This window comes from Odocoileus virginianus, chromosome 5 (genome assembly GCF_023699985.2).
Source record: "Odocoileus virginianus isolate 20LAN1187 ecotype Illinois chromosome 5, Ovbor_1.2, whole genome shotgun sequence".
NCBI lineage: Eukaryota > Metazoa > Chordata > Mammalia > Artiodactyla > Cervidae > Odocoileus > Odocoileus virginianus.
The window spans coordinates 88099875-88115172 of record NC_069678.1 but is presented as its reverse complement, the minus strand read 5'-3'; the positions used below and the strand labels follow the sequence as shown (position 1 = coordinate 88115172).

Sequence of the window (15298 nt, the reverse complement as noted above, 5' to 3'; positions counted from 1 at the left end):
AACTCCAAGACCCATGGTCCCCACTTCTCTCCCTGGTTCAGTCCTGAGTTCTGGAACTCCCTCTGCTTTGGGCACACCCCCCACGCACTGGACACTGCTGCTCACCTCAGCAGGGAGTCTAGAAATAACATATACCTGTCATTGTTGATGTTCATATATCTGAGCATCAGATAAAATGGGTTTTCTTCTAGGCCTTATAATTAACTAGTCTTGCTGCCTTGGATAGGTCACTCAAACTCTCTGGGCAACACTTTTCTCATCTGCAAAATAGGAATAGTTAATGTGAGATAATGAAAACAAAGCACAAAGTCAGTGCTTGGGTAAGTATTATGTCAGAGTGCCTTAGACAGAGTGGGATTGTGGTAAAAGTTTATTTACATTTTGGTTGTCCTCCTTGCTCACTTGCTTTTGTATGATGCGCTGCCCAGGTCCCACATTAAGACAGCTTTCACTCATCCATCACCTACTTATGCTAAGCACTCTGTGTACATCATGCCCCATAATCCTCGAAGTAACTATGTGAGGTAGGGACTGCCATTACCACCATATCAGGAAACTGAGGCCCAGAAAGGGTAAGGAGCTGGCCTAAAGTCACACAGCTGATAAGAGGTGAAGCCAGGATTTGTACCCAGATCTGTCTGGTCCCACAGCCCCTGTGTGTCACCATTCCACTCTTGGCCTCTCTTGAGACATGGAGAGCATCCCCAGGGACTTTGATGACACTGGGGAAAGGCAGGTGACCTACAGTGGCAGGAGGGGGCCTTGCTGGAAGGCCAGGTCTGTCCATGAGCTGCTGGGGTCAACTCTAGCAGCTTCTGTGAGGGCACTGCCTCCTCTCCGAGCTGGCCAGCCCCTGGGAGAGGCCGAGGATGGTGACAACTTCCCACCCTAAGCAGGGATGGCGGCTGCAGCGCAGGGTCCAGGTCTGCTCCTGCTCAGAGCTGAATAATCTGGAGCCTTTGAAGAAGGATTTCTGAAAAGCCATCAGGAGTGAATCATTGACTTAGGGAGGCGATGAATCAAAGGGGAGTTCATAAAACGGCAAATGAATCGGGTGTGTGAACGACGAGGCACTGCTATTCCCCAGAACCCTCCGGGGACAAGAGAGCCGAGAGAAAAGAAATAAAAATAACACGGGGCCTTACGCCTGCTCCAAACCCCAGTCAGCCCCTCCTTTCATGTGGAAAGACAGAGGGGGACAGAGGGATGAGACCCACTGGTGGGTGAAGTGGGGCTAGAGGGAGGCTTTCCGGGCACGTTCGGATCCCTGGTCCAGGCTGTGGGTGCAATTAGCAAACGCCTTTTCCCCTTCTTTCCAGGAGCCCTCACAAGAAAGAACACTGATTTTGACGAACACCCAAAATAATGTGAGATCAGGCACCATGCATTATGCATGAGGTCTGATTTAACATGAACATTATTTCTTGTGTACGAGACCATATGCCTCCGTGCTGTCTCTGCAGCCTAATAATACCCAGACCCACCCTGGTCAGGCTCAGCCAGAGACATGTCCACTGGGGGTGTGTGCGTAGGGGGGGAGCGCTGAAGCAGAGTCCTCCTGGTACTTGACTCTTCTGAGCGGAGCCCATTCAGATGTCCTGGAGGTGGGTGGGAGGTAGGTCATGCCCCTGGAGAAACACCAAAGAGCTGGGGGTGTGTGTGTGAAAGTGCCAGTGTGTGTATGTGTGTGTGTGTGTGAAAGAGAGAGAGAGAGAGAGAGAAAGATCAAGAGCCCATGACTACGAGATGCTGGGTTCATGGCGTGGCGATGGGGGACATGTGTTTAGCACAAGAGGGACGACGGCAGGAACGGATAGATCTAATTGCTGTGTGTGTTTGTATATATACACGCATATGTATGTGTGGGGGTGTGTGTTTAAAAAATAAGATCACACATACATACAAACACACAGCCTAACTTTAATTATCTGAAGGGAGCAGGCGAGATCTGGGAGGAGTTGGGAACAATGATGGGCAGGGATGTGTCTGGAAAGCAGCTTGTGGGGTGAGTGTTTGAAAATCCTGAGAGGAGGGGACCCTGCCAAGGGATGGAAAGGAGGCTGCATGTGTTAAATCAAATAAGCACAGGCACAGGTACCCAGCACCTCTGGAGAGCTCGATGTTAAAGACCTTGAAGCTGGCATCGGATAGCCAGACGGTGGTAGGGGTGTGCCTGCGAGTGTCAGCATGTGCGTGAGTGAGCAAGCTGGCAGAGCGTGCATTGGGGTTTTAGCTGGTTGGGAGGAGAAGTGGTGGTGATGGGTGTGAGTGGGGCAGAAGCAGAGGAGGTAGCCGTGATGGAGAGTTTCTGAGAATGGCTGGAGGCACAGGCTGGGTGGTAGATGGAGAAGGAAGGGTCATGGGCAAGCCTGTGTGTGTGTAAAGCCAGATGGCTTCCTTTGAAGGCTCAGGTTGCCTCTGCTCTATCTGGCACCCCTCAGCATGTAGCCAACTTAATGCTGATTTTGGGGTATGCTCAGTCGTGAGGTGGCCCTGGTGACTGCTGCCACGTCCCAGCTCAGGGACCAATAGAGGGCAGTCCTTCCACACAGAGGCCTCCCAAGTGGCAAGGGGAGCCTTGAAGGAGGGCAAATACTAACTCCAGGGCCTTCCCACATGCTGGGCAGGGACACATGGATGGCTCCTCTGGTCCCTAAGCCAGAAAACCCTGATGAATCCCCTTTGCTAAGCTTAGGGGGAACCTCCAGGCCAGGTAACCAACTTTCTCTTTCTCCTCTCCCTGCTCAGGTGGGTCTCCTTTCTGGAGCTCAAGCCCTGCTGGCGAAAGCCTGGGCCTGGACATGTCACAGGGGGCTTGACCCTCCCCCATGTTGGCCCAGAGCCTCTTCGGAGGAGAACTGATTCTAAAGAGCCCTAAGTGGGCAGTTGGAGTTGGGGATCAGCTAGTCCTGTGGACCCCTAGTGGAGTCCTGGGGTCAAAAGATGATGGCACAGGTTCTAAGCTATGCAACATAGAAGCCAGTGCAAACTCCTGGGGCAAGTGGTAGTGGGGAATACAGGCATCCTTGAAATTGAGGGGCAGGCACCTTCCGAATCTGCCTTGATGACCCCAGGCAACCACAATGGCCACCTTTCTTCTTTGCATTTTAGCCAACTCCCACCTTGCAAATATTCTCCCAGCTCAAAGCAATGGCAGTGTAGCATGGACTTTCTTCCCCTGCTCCTATCTCTGGGAGCAGCTATGGATTTATAGGCACAGGAGCACATGTACACCTTCACACACCAACACCCATTGGTTCCTGTGGGGAAAGGGAGGCTCTCTTTAACTACCAGAATCAGTGGCTGTCTGATCTCTGAGAAGAATTTTGTTCTGTTGAGAAGAGGAGGAAGATGGGATGAGAAAATCCCAAATCCGCTGGGGAAAGCTTGGGCTTCGTGGGAGGTCAATGCTAGGGACATCTGGCTCTCTTGAACAAAAGGAAGTTTGGAGCTCTCAGGAGTGAGCAGGTAGACCCCCATATACATGGGCTGGAAAAACCGAGGTCAAGCTCACAGCTGACTGCCATTTCTAAACTCTATTCTACCTGGGGAGTAAGACTCCAGGGGAAAATATTGCTCTGTAGGTCCTATGGTTTCCTTTTTATACTGTCAGACATGTTGTGGTTCCTACCATCAACCCAGGCTGGAGACTGGGGGAAGGAGCCCCCTGGGGCCTTCTGGGACCGAGGGGTGGGTCAGCGGGTAGCTGTCCCAGGCTGGTGTCTCATTAAGCAAAATCGCCGCCAAATGGAAGATTTTCTTCCATCCCCTTTCCCACTTTTTCCCCTCTTTTTGTTCTACTCCTCAGCTGCTGTTGGATCTTGGGGGACTGCATTGTTTGGTTGTTTTGGAGTTGACTTGCTTAAATAATAAATCTACCCTCTTGGATCGGATTAAGCAGACAATTAGGAAATCAATCAATCAATTGGTGTCAGCTGCAGGCAGAGGCCAGGGAAGGGCCCCTCCGTCTTCCCGGCCGCACTTTCCAACCTCCAAACCTGCTGTGGCTCAGGCGGCAGGGAGCTCTGAGCTACGTTGGCTTCCATTTCAGGGCCTTGAGGCTGGGACGAATCCAGGAAGGAAGGAACAAGGAGGGAGTGTGGGGGAGCATGCGATTCCTTCAAAGTTGGAGATGAGAGGCCTAGGTGGGGTGGCCAGCGGCTCCTGGTCATGTTGTCACCCAACCGGCAGGTAGTTTCTAACCCCCCTTGTAAAAAGCCTGGGGAGGCTCCCTGGCCTGCCGATTTGGGAAATGGAATGGTTGGGACATGGGTGCCAACGCAGGGCTAACTGCTTACTAGGCTGGACCGAAGGTGTAAGGGGGAAAAGAAATAAGCTGTGAGAGGCTGAGCCTGTGAAAACCACGGTGGCCTCTGTACTTGGAGGGACAACTCTCCCGAGACTGATCGGGGCAGAGCTCTGGGTGTCTCCAGGAACCCGCAGCATCGAACAAGCCATCCTGAGACCCAAGCCTGCCAGAAACAGCCAACTTGGGGGCCTGGGAACCCCTCTCTGGGCACCCAAGATTCTGTCAGCTGGAGCCAAGGCCTCTCGCAGACCTGGGCTTTGACAGCTTCCCCGGCAGGAGGGAACCACACACACACCCTCGCTAGGGACACAGCTTTCTCCCCCAGCAAGCAATTGCGCCTTCAAGCTTTGTCTCCACGAAGAGTAAGATAAACCTCACGTAGTTTCTCTTAAGATGGGAAAAGAACCGCATCTACGGAGGAAACAGGAAGAGCTGTTTTATTAATATTTTTGAGGACTTGTTTTAAAGGAGAAAGGATCTTCGCTGGGACACAGTCAGGGGCTTTGGCTCTGGAGCCCAGAGCTGCCTTCACCATCCTGACTCTGGGGAGGGGGGGCATGCTGTGCTGAAGGCTCGACAGGGGGATGTCTGAGCATTGCTGCTTCTCTTCCCAGGTCATGAGTGCAGGGCCCTGGAGTCCTCCATAGGCAGAGGCAACCACTTCCTGAGGAGAGGGGGGGTGGGGGTTCCCTTAGGAACCCAGCCCTGGAGAGGAGATGCTGGGACTTTCTGGTGGCACAGATGTTCTTGCCCCCACTCCTCCCCGAGAGAAGTTGGGGCAGGTCGTTTGCCTGCAGAGAAGGAGTACTGGCTTTGCTCAAACACGTGGGAGTCCCTCCCCAGGCCATTCAACTCCTGCAGGCCCCCGTCTGAGCTGCTAGGGCTCTCAGGGGATCCGGGCAGGTTTGGGTAACATTTGTTTGCAGGTGGAACGCCAGCTGGGGTGATCTGGTGGGGCCTGACTCGCTTCCACCTGCCCCAAGACCTGGAATGATGAAGTTGGCCTGGGCTCCACCCAGGAAGTGCAAAGTGAGGTCAAAGTCAGGGGTGGGTCCGTTTATCCGGGGAATGTGAATACAAGATGCCTGGCTGGTGGGCCAGGTAGAGGGAGGCAGGCTTCTTCCTTGGCTCAGAAGAGCAGTTGAGTTGTGCCTGAGGAATGGTTGATCCGAATTCGGTGCGCTGTCTGCAGTGTCTTATGCCCTGGTCAGATCCCAGGATAGTCTGTTTATGGGAGGGGGATATGAGGTGGCTTCATCTTCCCTAACCTCACTCATTTGAGGCAGGGACCCAACTGGTGCCCAAGTAACAAGCTGCCCTGATACTGGCCTGAAAGAAGGTCTGTGTAGCCACCTTCCTCCAAGATAGTGATGCCAGAACTTTGGGGGAGGCAAGCCAGGGTATCCCATCACATCACCCACGAACCAACCCGGCCCTAGTAGTAAGGAGAACAGGACACAGCCCTGGGGTACATGTTTATGTGAGTAATAAAATATTTACTATAACATAAATATAAAGGGAACTTCCCAGTCTACATTATTATTACTTTTTTTTGCAATAAGGATACAAAGAGAATGCACCAAAACATTGTTCCAAAAAATAATAAAAATAAAATAACAAAATTTAAATTCAAACGGTAACAGAACAAGAAATGGAGAAGGGGGAAGCTCCAAACACATCCAGAAAATAAATAGAGATGGATCAGAAATCTGGAAATCATATTAAAATATCTTTTTCGGATTAGTGAGTGTACAAAATCCTTTAGGATAGGGAGGGAGGGCAACCCGGAAAACCAAAAATAAAAACCAAGCACAAAATGTTTCTTTCTCCCCGCCAGTGTGTACATATCTCACATATTTACATGGTTCCCACCTCACCCCAAACTTGGGGAATTTCTCTCCAGGCCTCCCCCAGCATCCCGCATCCTAAGGGGCTGGAAAGAGAGCGGATTCAGGCAGAAGGTTCTCAGGGAACGGCTTATTTCTACAGCTGGTTAAAAAATATCTCCAACTTTTCCAAGTTTCGTTTGTTTGTGGCCAGGAGGGCAGGGCCCCGCGGGGAGCCGGGGCCCTGCTACTTGCTGGTCGGTCAACGGCAGGGCAGAAGCCCCTTCCCATCCGCGTGTGCGTGGGAGCGAAGACTCCTACAGCGTGGCCGGGAACCGAGCAGAAGCTCGGGTAAAACGAAACGAAAAATGAACACTCGAATTTCTTTTTTGTTAGTTTTTTTTTTTGTTTTGCTTTTTTTTTTTTCTTTTTTTGAGGGCTAAGATAGGGAAGGTAAGGGGTAAAATAAATTAGGCTAGATTAAAGCTTTGGCTATTTCCTGCTTTTATACACAGACGCGGCTCTCGCGGCCTCCCCTCCGGGGCCCCGATAAATACAGTATACAGCGATTTAAATTAAGGGCGCGGGCGGAGTTAGAAGGACCCCAGGAGCTGAGAGGCTCCATGAATAAATAAAAACCATAAAAAACCAAGCCCGGAGGAAGGGTAAGGGGGATGGGGCGCATCCTTATGGGAGAGAAGAGGCGTGGAGCGAATAAGGTGACAGTTCCCCACCCGCGACCCGCAGGCTCGGGGATCCGCGCGGGGAAGAGGGATGGGGAGCTCGCCTCTCTTCGTCCTCTCTCCCGGGGAATCCCTAACCCCGTACCGCGTTACCTGTCGCTGTGGGGAGGCCGCTGCCGGGATCCGGCCCCGAACAGCCCGGGGGGGCAGGGGCGGGGGTCGTCGAGGGGTTGGGGGCAGGGAGCAGGCGGCGGGCAGGATGCCCGGGGTGAGTTGGCGCGTTCCGGATCTTCGCTCCTCTCTCTCGGGGCTCGGGCGACGCAGCCTGTCGGCCGTCTTCGCCGCTCGCAGGAGAGGGTGGTCCGGGTGTTTGGTTTTATTCGAAAGTTTGTGGGCTTTTTGTAAAATCCAAAGCAACCGAACAAAAAAGAGTTCAGGCCGCGCGGCGCCTCGCCGCGCACCGGCGGGGGGCCCAGCCCGCGGGGTCACTGCACGGAGCCCGGCAGTGTGTGGTGGTGGTGGTGGTGCAGAGCAGCCGGCGGGGGCGGCGGGGGCGCCGAGGGCGGCGACGCGCTGCCCCCGCCCGGCCCCAGCTCGCCGGGGGCGTAAACGTCGTCCATGGGCGGGTGGCCGGCGCCGGCAGCCGGGGTCATGCGCTTCTCCTTCTGCCGCCGGTTGCAGAACCAGACCCGCACCACCTCCTTCTCCAGCTGCAGGCTGTCGGCCAAGCCTGTGATCTCGTGCGCCGAGGGCTTGGGGCACTTGAGAAAGTGGCTCTCGAGCGCGCCTTTGACCCCCACCTCGATGGACGTGCGCTTCTTGCGCTTGCGGCCCTGCGCCGCTATCTTGTCCAGGTTGGTGGGGCTGCCGCTGGACGAGTCGGTCTCCTCCAGCCACTTGTTGAGCAGCGGCTTGAGCTTGCACATGTTCTTGAAGCTCAGCTGCAGGGCCTCGAAGCGGCAGATGGTGGTCTGCGAGAACACGTTACCGTACAGCGTGCCCAGCGCCAGCCCCACGTCGGCCTGCGTGAAGCCCAGCTTGATGCGCCGCTGCTTGAACTGCTTGGCGAACTGCTCCAGGTCGTCCGAGCTGGGCGCGTCCTCGTCCGAGTGCTCGCCCACCGACGAGCCACCGCCGCCCGCCCCCGGGTGCAGGTGCGCCGCCGCCGCGTGCAGGCCGCCAGCGTGTGCATGTCCGTGTGCGTGTCCGTGGGCGCCCAGGTGCGGCGGAGGCGACGGCTCCAGCTGCGCCTCGTGGCCGTCCTCGTGCAGCGAGTGGTGCAGGCCCGGCCCCGCACCGCCACCGCCCGCCGCCAGCATCCCGGCCAGGCCGCCGCCGCCGCCCCCGGGGTAGGCCGCCTGCGCGTACAGCCCCAGCGGTTGGGGCTGGTGGCCCCCGCCGGCCCCCGGCGACGGAGACATGGCGGGGCCCAAGTGATGTGCCGTGCCGCCCTGCGCCCATGCCGCGCCCGCGTGGGCCGCCCCCTGGTGCACCAGGCGCGCGTGAAAACCGCCGCCTCCGCCACCGTCGTCGGCTCGGCCAGTGCCGCCGCCTCCCGCCTTGCCGTGTTCCAGGTGCGGGCCGCCGGCCCAGTCGCCGCCGCCGCCTCCTCCCGTGGGTAACCACTGGGGGTGCGCTAGGCCCACTGGGTGGCCCGCGCCCGCGCCCAGCCACTCGTGGTGCATCAGCTTCTGCACTTCGCGGTACGCGGCCCCCGCGTGCAACCTCTCGGCGGCCGCGGCCGCTGCCGCTGCCGCCGCGGCATCCGGGTGCATGAGCGGTCCTGTGCCCCCGGCTCCGCCGCCGGGGCCCCGCGGCAAGTACTGCGCGGTGGTGGCCATGCCGCCCCGCGCCCCGCGCCGCGCCGCGCCGCCGCTCCTCTCCGTCTGCGGGCCCCGCCGCCGCGCTCCGCCGGCTTAAAGCCGGGACCCGCTTGGCGCTCCGGAGCCCCACCCCACCCGCCGCCCATTGGCTGCCCGCGGAGCCGCCTCCCGCCCCCCCTCGGCCCCGGCCCCCGCCCCCCGCGCCCGCCTGCCTCCCGGCCGGGCCGCCCAGAGCTTGCCATTGGGTCTCACTCCCGGGGTCCCGCGCGCCGGCCATGCTGATTGGCCGTTGGGGCTTCATTCACAGCCCCCCTACCGTCCGCGTACACACTCACGCCCCGGGGGCGCGGCCGCCACGTGGGGAGTGGCGCGGGGGTGGTACTGGGACCGCACCCCCTCTCGTCCTGGCTGCGTGGGCCCAGCTTTCCCCCGTCTCTGGAGACTCCGAACCCGGCGGGCCCCACGCTCCACGCGAGCAGAATTCCCGCAGGTCTCCCGCCCGGGTGGCTAGAGGCGGTGGCGGGGATGCCGGGCTCCGGGAGGCGCTCGGGCTCCGAGAAGCCGCTTAGCCCCGCGCTCCTCCCTCCTCAGTGCCGCGGCCGGCGGGCCGGGATTCCCGCGGGTCTAGGCGGCTGCGAGCTGCAGGCGGCGTGGGTCCCCGGCTCGGCTGCGGTGCGGTTGCTCACCTTGCCCGCCTCGCCTCCCACGGCTTCCAGCGGGCGCGGAGCTCTCCTCTGCGCGCCTCCCCGGCCCGTCTCGGTTTCCCTTCTTCGTCCTCTAGACCACCCAGCGCAACTCTGTCGGCCTCCGCGGCCCTGAGAGGGAGCATCCGGCGCGGGCAGAGTCGGACGGGCTCGACTTCACGCCTCTCATGGGCTCTCCTCCAGGGTACCGTGGCCCAGGTGAGTACCGCGCGGGCGGCTCCGCGCCGGAACGGTCGGCGGCAACGATGCTGTCGGGGGAGACCGGAGTTCCTGTACTCAGGCCGATTCCGAGATTCCTGAGTGAGAGGACCTCGAGGTGGAGACTGGCTCCGGGGAAACGCCGCTGACAGGGCTGGTGGACAAACAGGGCCCGTGGGTATCTGACCCACGCCGCTGCCGCCTTCTCGCTCCTTCTCCTTCCTGCCTGCATGGCTCATTGGCCTGGGTCATGGCGGGGTCGCGCCCGGGGGACACTTGCTCTAGGTGAGCAGCCGCGTGGACTTGGGGAAGGGCACTGGCGCCTCAGAAATCCGGAGTGCAGGCCGGGAGCTGTCCAGCTTTGCAGGGAACCCTGGGCTGGAGTTTAACCCACTTGCCCCGGGGCTGCTGAAAAGGGCACTGGGATTGAAGAGGCCTTGTTGGCAAGGCTGGGGTACCTCCTCATCCCCCAGGTCTTTGAGGGCTCCCTGAAGGATCTTCAGTGGCCGTAGGCCTCAGCGTCAGCTCTTCCATGACACGCTGGCTGGGAGTTGTGTGGAATGAGCTGAGCCTCCACTCTCCCCATGCGGAGGCTTGTCTCACAGGGAGTCTTCAGCTGCCAGTTCACCTCGTTACTGACCTTGCCTCCAGTGGGTTCATATATTCCAGGGCCCCAGGGCTCCAGACTGCAGGACCAAGCCGGAGGCCCAGCTAGGGCCCTACTGGCAGGTCAGGACAGTGGAATAAAGCCTCAGTGTGTGGAGGATGATGGAGGCTCCCGTGGCAGCTGCAGTGGGGGTGACTGGGGCAGAGTCAACAGTGACAAGGGCACAGATGTGCTCATCCAGGCCTGGAATGCCCCAGGACTAGCCTCTGGCTAGCCTGCAAGGGAAACTGGCCTTTGGCCACTGTCCTGAGCAAGCTGCTTAGGTCCCATCTCCATTGCAAGAGCTGTGATGGAGCTGGGTGTCCGAACCTAGCTAAAAATGCTGGGCTTTCCTGGACTCTGGCCAAGGAAGTTGTCACGTTGCAGCATCCCAGGACTTCCTTACCTCTCTCCCAGGCCCAGGAGTTAGGACTACACCTGGGAATTCTGTAGTGAAGTCCCCTCTCACTTCAGCGCTAACCAGGACGGTGTGACATTGAAGCTTAGGCTTCCAGCCTGGACCTGCCACTATCTTCCTGGGCAAGAATAACTTCCTGGTTTGTTCTTTTACCTGTAAATTTGGAATAACAGTACCATAGGCAGCCCACCTATCTCACTAAGGTAAGTCATAGGGTGGTATAAGACAGTGGGAGGGAATAGGACTCAGAAAGGATTTTACTCTTGTTGTTTCTATTGTTAGCACCCAGTGAATGAAGAGGTTACTCCCCCACTCTAACTAAATCCCAGTTCCCTCATCTGCAGAGTGGGGATGTGGAGGTTTGGACTAGATGACCTCTTTGGCAACCTCCCTTCCAGCTCTGATGGTCTGAGTCTATGAACCTGTCTCAGTTTCTGTTGGAGGAAGGGAGATGTCTGGACACTGGACAAGATGTTGTTTGGAATGGTCACCATGAGCAATGGATGTTTTAACAAATAAATACTTCTCATTCATGATGTTACCTGCTACTCTCAGCCCCAAGAGAGAGAACTAGAGTTGTTCTCCCATTGCACAGATGAAGGAACTGAGGCCTGTCCAAGGGCTCAGAACAAGCCTCACCCTGGGAAGAATGATGGGGAAGTCCATGGCTCCCCATCGTTCTCCCCAGGCTATGGAATGGGGAAGTTTCCTGTGGAGGCTTTCACAGCAGAGAAAGCTTACTGCCCTACCTCTGGCCAACTGGTGTTCCTGAAGGCAAATTCCCAAGTCTGTGCTGAATTGAGGGGTGGCTGCAGCAAAACCAGGCTCCTAAGCAAGTTACCAGCTTGTCGGCTAGCAAATCTAGTCCCAATCCCATTAATCCCTTTAACAGCCCTGCTCTTTGCTTTGCCTGTTGGAGCCTCAGTTTCTTCATATAAAAACAAGGACAGAAATGCCTATTTCTCAGGTTTGTTTTGGAGCTACAAGGATGAAACAAAGTGTGTAATTTAGATGCCCTCTTCCTATGAGATGTTGCCCTGGGTTGAACAGCAGTGTGAACTAGGAAAGGATAACATTTCTTTCTCTGCTTTCAAAGTTTTAGCTCTTCTACAGTGATATGGGTTTGATCTTGAGTCACAATTTTCTTGTATTTGAGAGTTAAGTTTTTCCTAGGAAGTCTCAGTATTCCGTTTACTCTTTTTTTTTTTTTAAGGTTTTTTTTTTGATGTGGACCACTTTTAGAGTCTTTATTGAATTTGTTACAATGTTGTTTCTGTTTTCTGTTTGGTATTTTTTTTTTTGGCCTGGAGGCATGTGTGATCTTAGCTCCCTAACTAGGGATCAAACCTGTACCCCCCCGTATTGGAAGGTAAAGTCTTAACTGCTGGATTGCCAGGGAAGTCCTAACCCCTTTGCTCTTGCTCCTCGAGATTCTGTGTAGGTCACTGGGGGCAATGACATGGCTAGTGGCAGAATACCTGCTACAGAGCATCTCCTCTCCCTAGGAGCCCTGCCCTTGTAGACCACAGAGAAAACCTGGAAGACGGAAGTCAGATACCCACCTGACCCATGCAGACACAGAGTGGTTTAGGCATGTGAGCAGATGTGCATTCACACACAGACACACACACACAAATACATGTAACACACAGATACACACATGAAATTTAGCCTGGGGACAGACATACAGATTCATAATAGGAACACATGGACTCACATCATTAGGTTGGATATTCAAAGTCACACACACCAACACACAATGATAAATACAGACATGTGTCTCAACATTTGCAGAGTCCACACCAAGGCTGAAATAGGCTCAAGCAGGCATTCCTTCAGCCCACTAGACCCAGACCTATAGGAGACCTACAGGCCCCTGGGGTGACAAGCATGGAGGTTGTCAGCTGGCATGCCAGTTCACACAAATGGGCGTACCCTCTTGTGTTCACAATTGTGAGCATGCATTCTCCCACCCCAGGCATCACATAGACACCTACACCCTGTAGGAACTAACCCATCTACACAAGGGATCAGAAAGCCCAGGAGGGGGCCCTGCCCAGCCCAGAGCTTAGTCCATGCAATTCAGCGGCCCCATTCATTTGAAGGAAGCAGGAAAGCCCTTTCTTTTCATTTTTTTTTCCCCCCACTCTCCTTGTCTGTGGAGGGCAGCTCCTAGCCAGGCCGCCGCCAGCCTCAGAGGCTCCCTGGCCTCCCTCCCCAGCGGGGGCCCCTACCCAGCCTGCCCCCAGGCCAGGAGCTGCCCAGGCTTTCCCAGAATGGCGAGGCCTCCTCCAGGCCCTGGAGTGTGACCGAGCGCCTGCTCATTTGACACAGGTCAGTGAGCCTCCAGCAGATGGGGCCCTCGCTGTGGGGGGTCTCTGAGCCAGAGGGGCTGCAGGGGGGAGGCTCTGTGGGGATGAGCTGCAGCTACACAAGCCCCCATATCCTTTCTCTCAAAAGTCTCAAGTCAGAGACACAAACCCCACAACCTACATTCACACTCCCGCCTGAGAGATTCAGAAGTGGCCTGTAGAATATGACCACCCTCGCCATCAGCAGCAGGGCAGCCACACACACACTGTAATGTTCTAGATGCACATCCCAGACAGGCGAACACTCACAATGGTGTGCTGAGAGATTTGGGAGGGAGGAAGCAGGGGCAGCTGGGCCCAGCTGCTTGCCCGCTTTGGTCTCTGGGCTCCTGCCATTATGTCTTGTTGCAGTGGGTCAGTGGGTCCTCGGAGTCCAGGGGAGCCCTGAGAGCAGATGCAGCCAAAGACCTAAGGCCCTTTCTTCTTCTTCTTCTTTTTTAATATTTATTTTTATTTATTTATTTGACCATATTGGGTTTTAGCTGGGGCGTGCAAACTCTTAGTTGTGGCATGTGGGATCTAGCTCCCCATCCAGGGGTCAGAGCTGAGCCCCTTGTATTGGGAGTGTGAAGTCCTAGCCACTGGGCCACCAGGGGAGTCCCCAAGGCCTTTTCAGTGTTGGAGGAAGAGGGGCTCCGGACACTACCTGTATTCCTCTCAAGTCAGGAGTGCCCAGTGGAGCTAAAGAAAGGAGAGATCAGATTGGTAGGGAGGGCTGCTGGGAGGAGCTCATGTCCTCGGATGCCCTCCTGTGTGCGTGGGTTTGAAGTCTTTGTCCAAGGCAGGCTGGGTGGGAAGGGGGGCAAAAGAGGGGCAGCCCGCTTCCGTTCCCTTCTCAGCCCACTGGTCTTTCCCTTATGCTCCAGATCCTGTGTTTTCAGTGTCAAGGAGCCCTGGGTTCCATCCTGATTCAGACCTGCCTGATGACCCCAATCTCAGCTCTCCTGATTCTGTGAACCTCAGTGTCCTCATCTGTAGGCTGGGCAGGACGGCCTCCGCTGGGTTCCTGTGCAGGCGGGATGAGATCACTGCCTGGATGGAAACTTGGAAAGGGAGAGCGTGGCTTGGTTTTCCTGCCTGGCTGCCAGGGGTGAGTAAGAGGTTGTGAGAGCAGGAGCAGAACCTGCCTGTTCCCTCAACCAGTTCTTGCTAAGCAGTGTCGGGAGCGACCACGCCCACACCCTGCTGCTTCTGGGCTGGAATGCGTTTTTGACTGGAAGCATCTGGCAGGGTCCCGGCTGCCTCAGATTCCAGCCTGCCTGCGTGCTGGGTCACTTCAGTCGTGACCGACTCTTTGTGACCCTATGGGACTGTAGCCCGCCGGGCTCCTCTGTCCATGGGATGTCCCAGGCAAGAACGATGGGAGTGGGTTGCCATACCCTCCTCCGGGGAAATCTTCCTGACCCAGGGCTTGAACCTGAGTCTCTTATGCCTCTTGCATTGGCGGGGGGGGGGGGGGGGGGGGGGGGGGGGGGGTCTTTACCTAGGACCACCTGGGAAGCCCAGCCTGGGTAGGTACATCCACTTCCTCCCTGCAGGTTGGTGCCAGCTAGACAGATTCATAGCGCTCCCCACCATCAAGAGATCTTCCCCACATGGGGTGGGATCACTCTATTCTGAGCTCTCAAACCCCCTCCTCTCTCCCTCTGAACTCAGCCCCTCCAGTTATCTTCCTCTTTTGTCCTTCTTGTGCTCCTGAGAGCCTCGTATAGGGGAGCGGAGAGTAGGAGAGGCACGGCTGCTTTTGGCAGAGGAGAAAGAAGCAGTTTCACTTATTTAGGTTTCCCTATGTCTCAGTCTTGGGGAAGGAAAAGAAGGATGAAAGGTGAGATATCTTTTAGGAATGAACCTTTCCTTGTGTTTTTTCCCTTGCCTCAGCCTTCTAGGTTGATAGGTGGGGGTGAGGGTCCTCCCAGTGCATCAGTAGGATATTCAAATTAGGGGTGGTCAATTGCTCTTGAAATTTACTTTCATTTTTAGCAGAATGGCAGCCTCTGAGCTGGTGTTAATGCCCACAATCCGGTTATGCAGAACACGCTCTCTGCAAATCGGTAAATCATTAGCAGGGATTAATCACTCTGAAAGGCTGGGGCTGGATTTGAGTTTCTCTCTCTCACTTTTTTTTTTTTTAACACACTTTTTGTCTGGATGGCTGCAAAATTCACCACCACAGGGTGGGGTGGGAGCAACGAGTGATAATTTAAGTTCTTGTCATCATTGTTAGACAAGGGATGCGCTTTCCTGGGCCTGGTGTTGCCTCTGGCCAACTGAGGCTGGGGGTGGGCAGGTGAGTAGTCTGGAAGGGAGGGAGCTGGAAGG

General features: G+C 56.2%; 1 protein-coding gene and 1 long non-coding RNA gene across 2 annotated transcripts in view; one reads left to right on the top strand and one right to left on the bottom strand.

The window, feature by feature from the left end:
- Positions 1–5771: 5771 nt before the first annotated feature.
- Positions 5772–8763, bottom strand: POU3F1 (POU class 3 homeobox 1). The gene has a single exon (XM_020896890.2). The coding sequence runs from the start codon at positions 8657–8659 to the stop codon at positions 7304–7306; it is 1356 nt and encodes a 451-aa protein (XP_020752549.2). The 5' UTR covers positions 8660–8763; the 3' UTR covers positions 5772–7303.
- A 179-nt stretch (positions 8764–8942) lies between these two features.
- Positions 8943–15298, top strand: part of LOC139035278 (uncharacterized) — a 49050-nt gene continuing 42694 nt past the window's right edge. Inside the window, exon 1 of the long non-coding RNA XR_011487946.1 lies at positions 8943–9543. This is a non-coding gene — a long non-coding RNA (uncharacterized lncRNA). The remainder of the gene's footprint in view (positions 9544–15298) is intronic.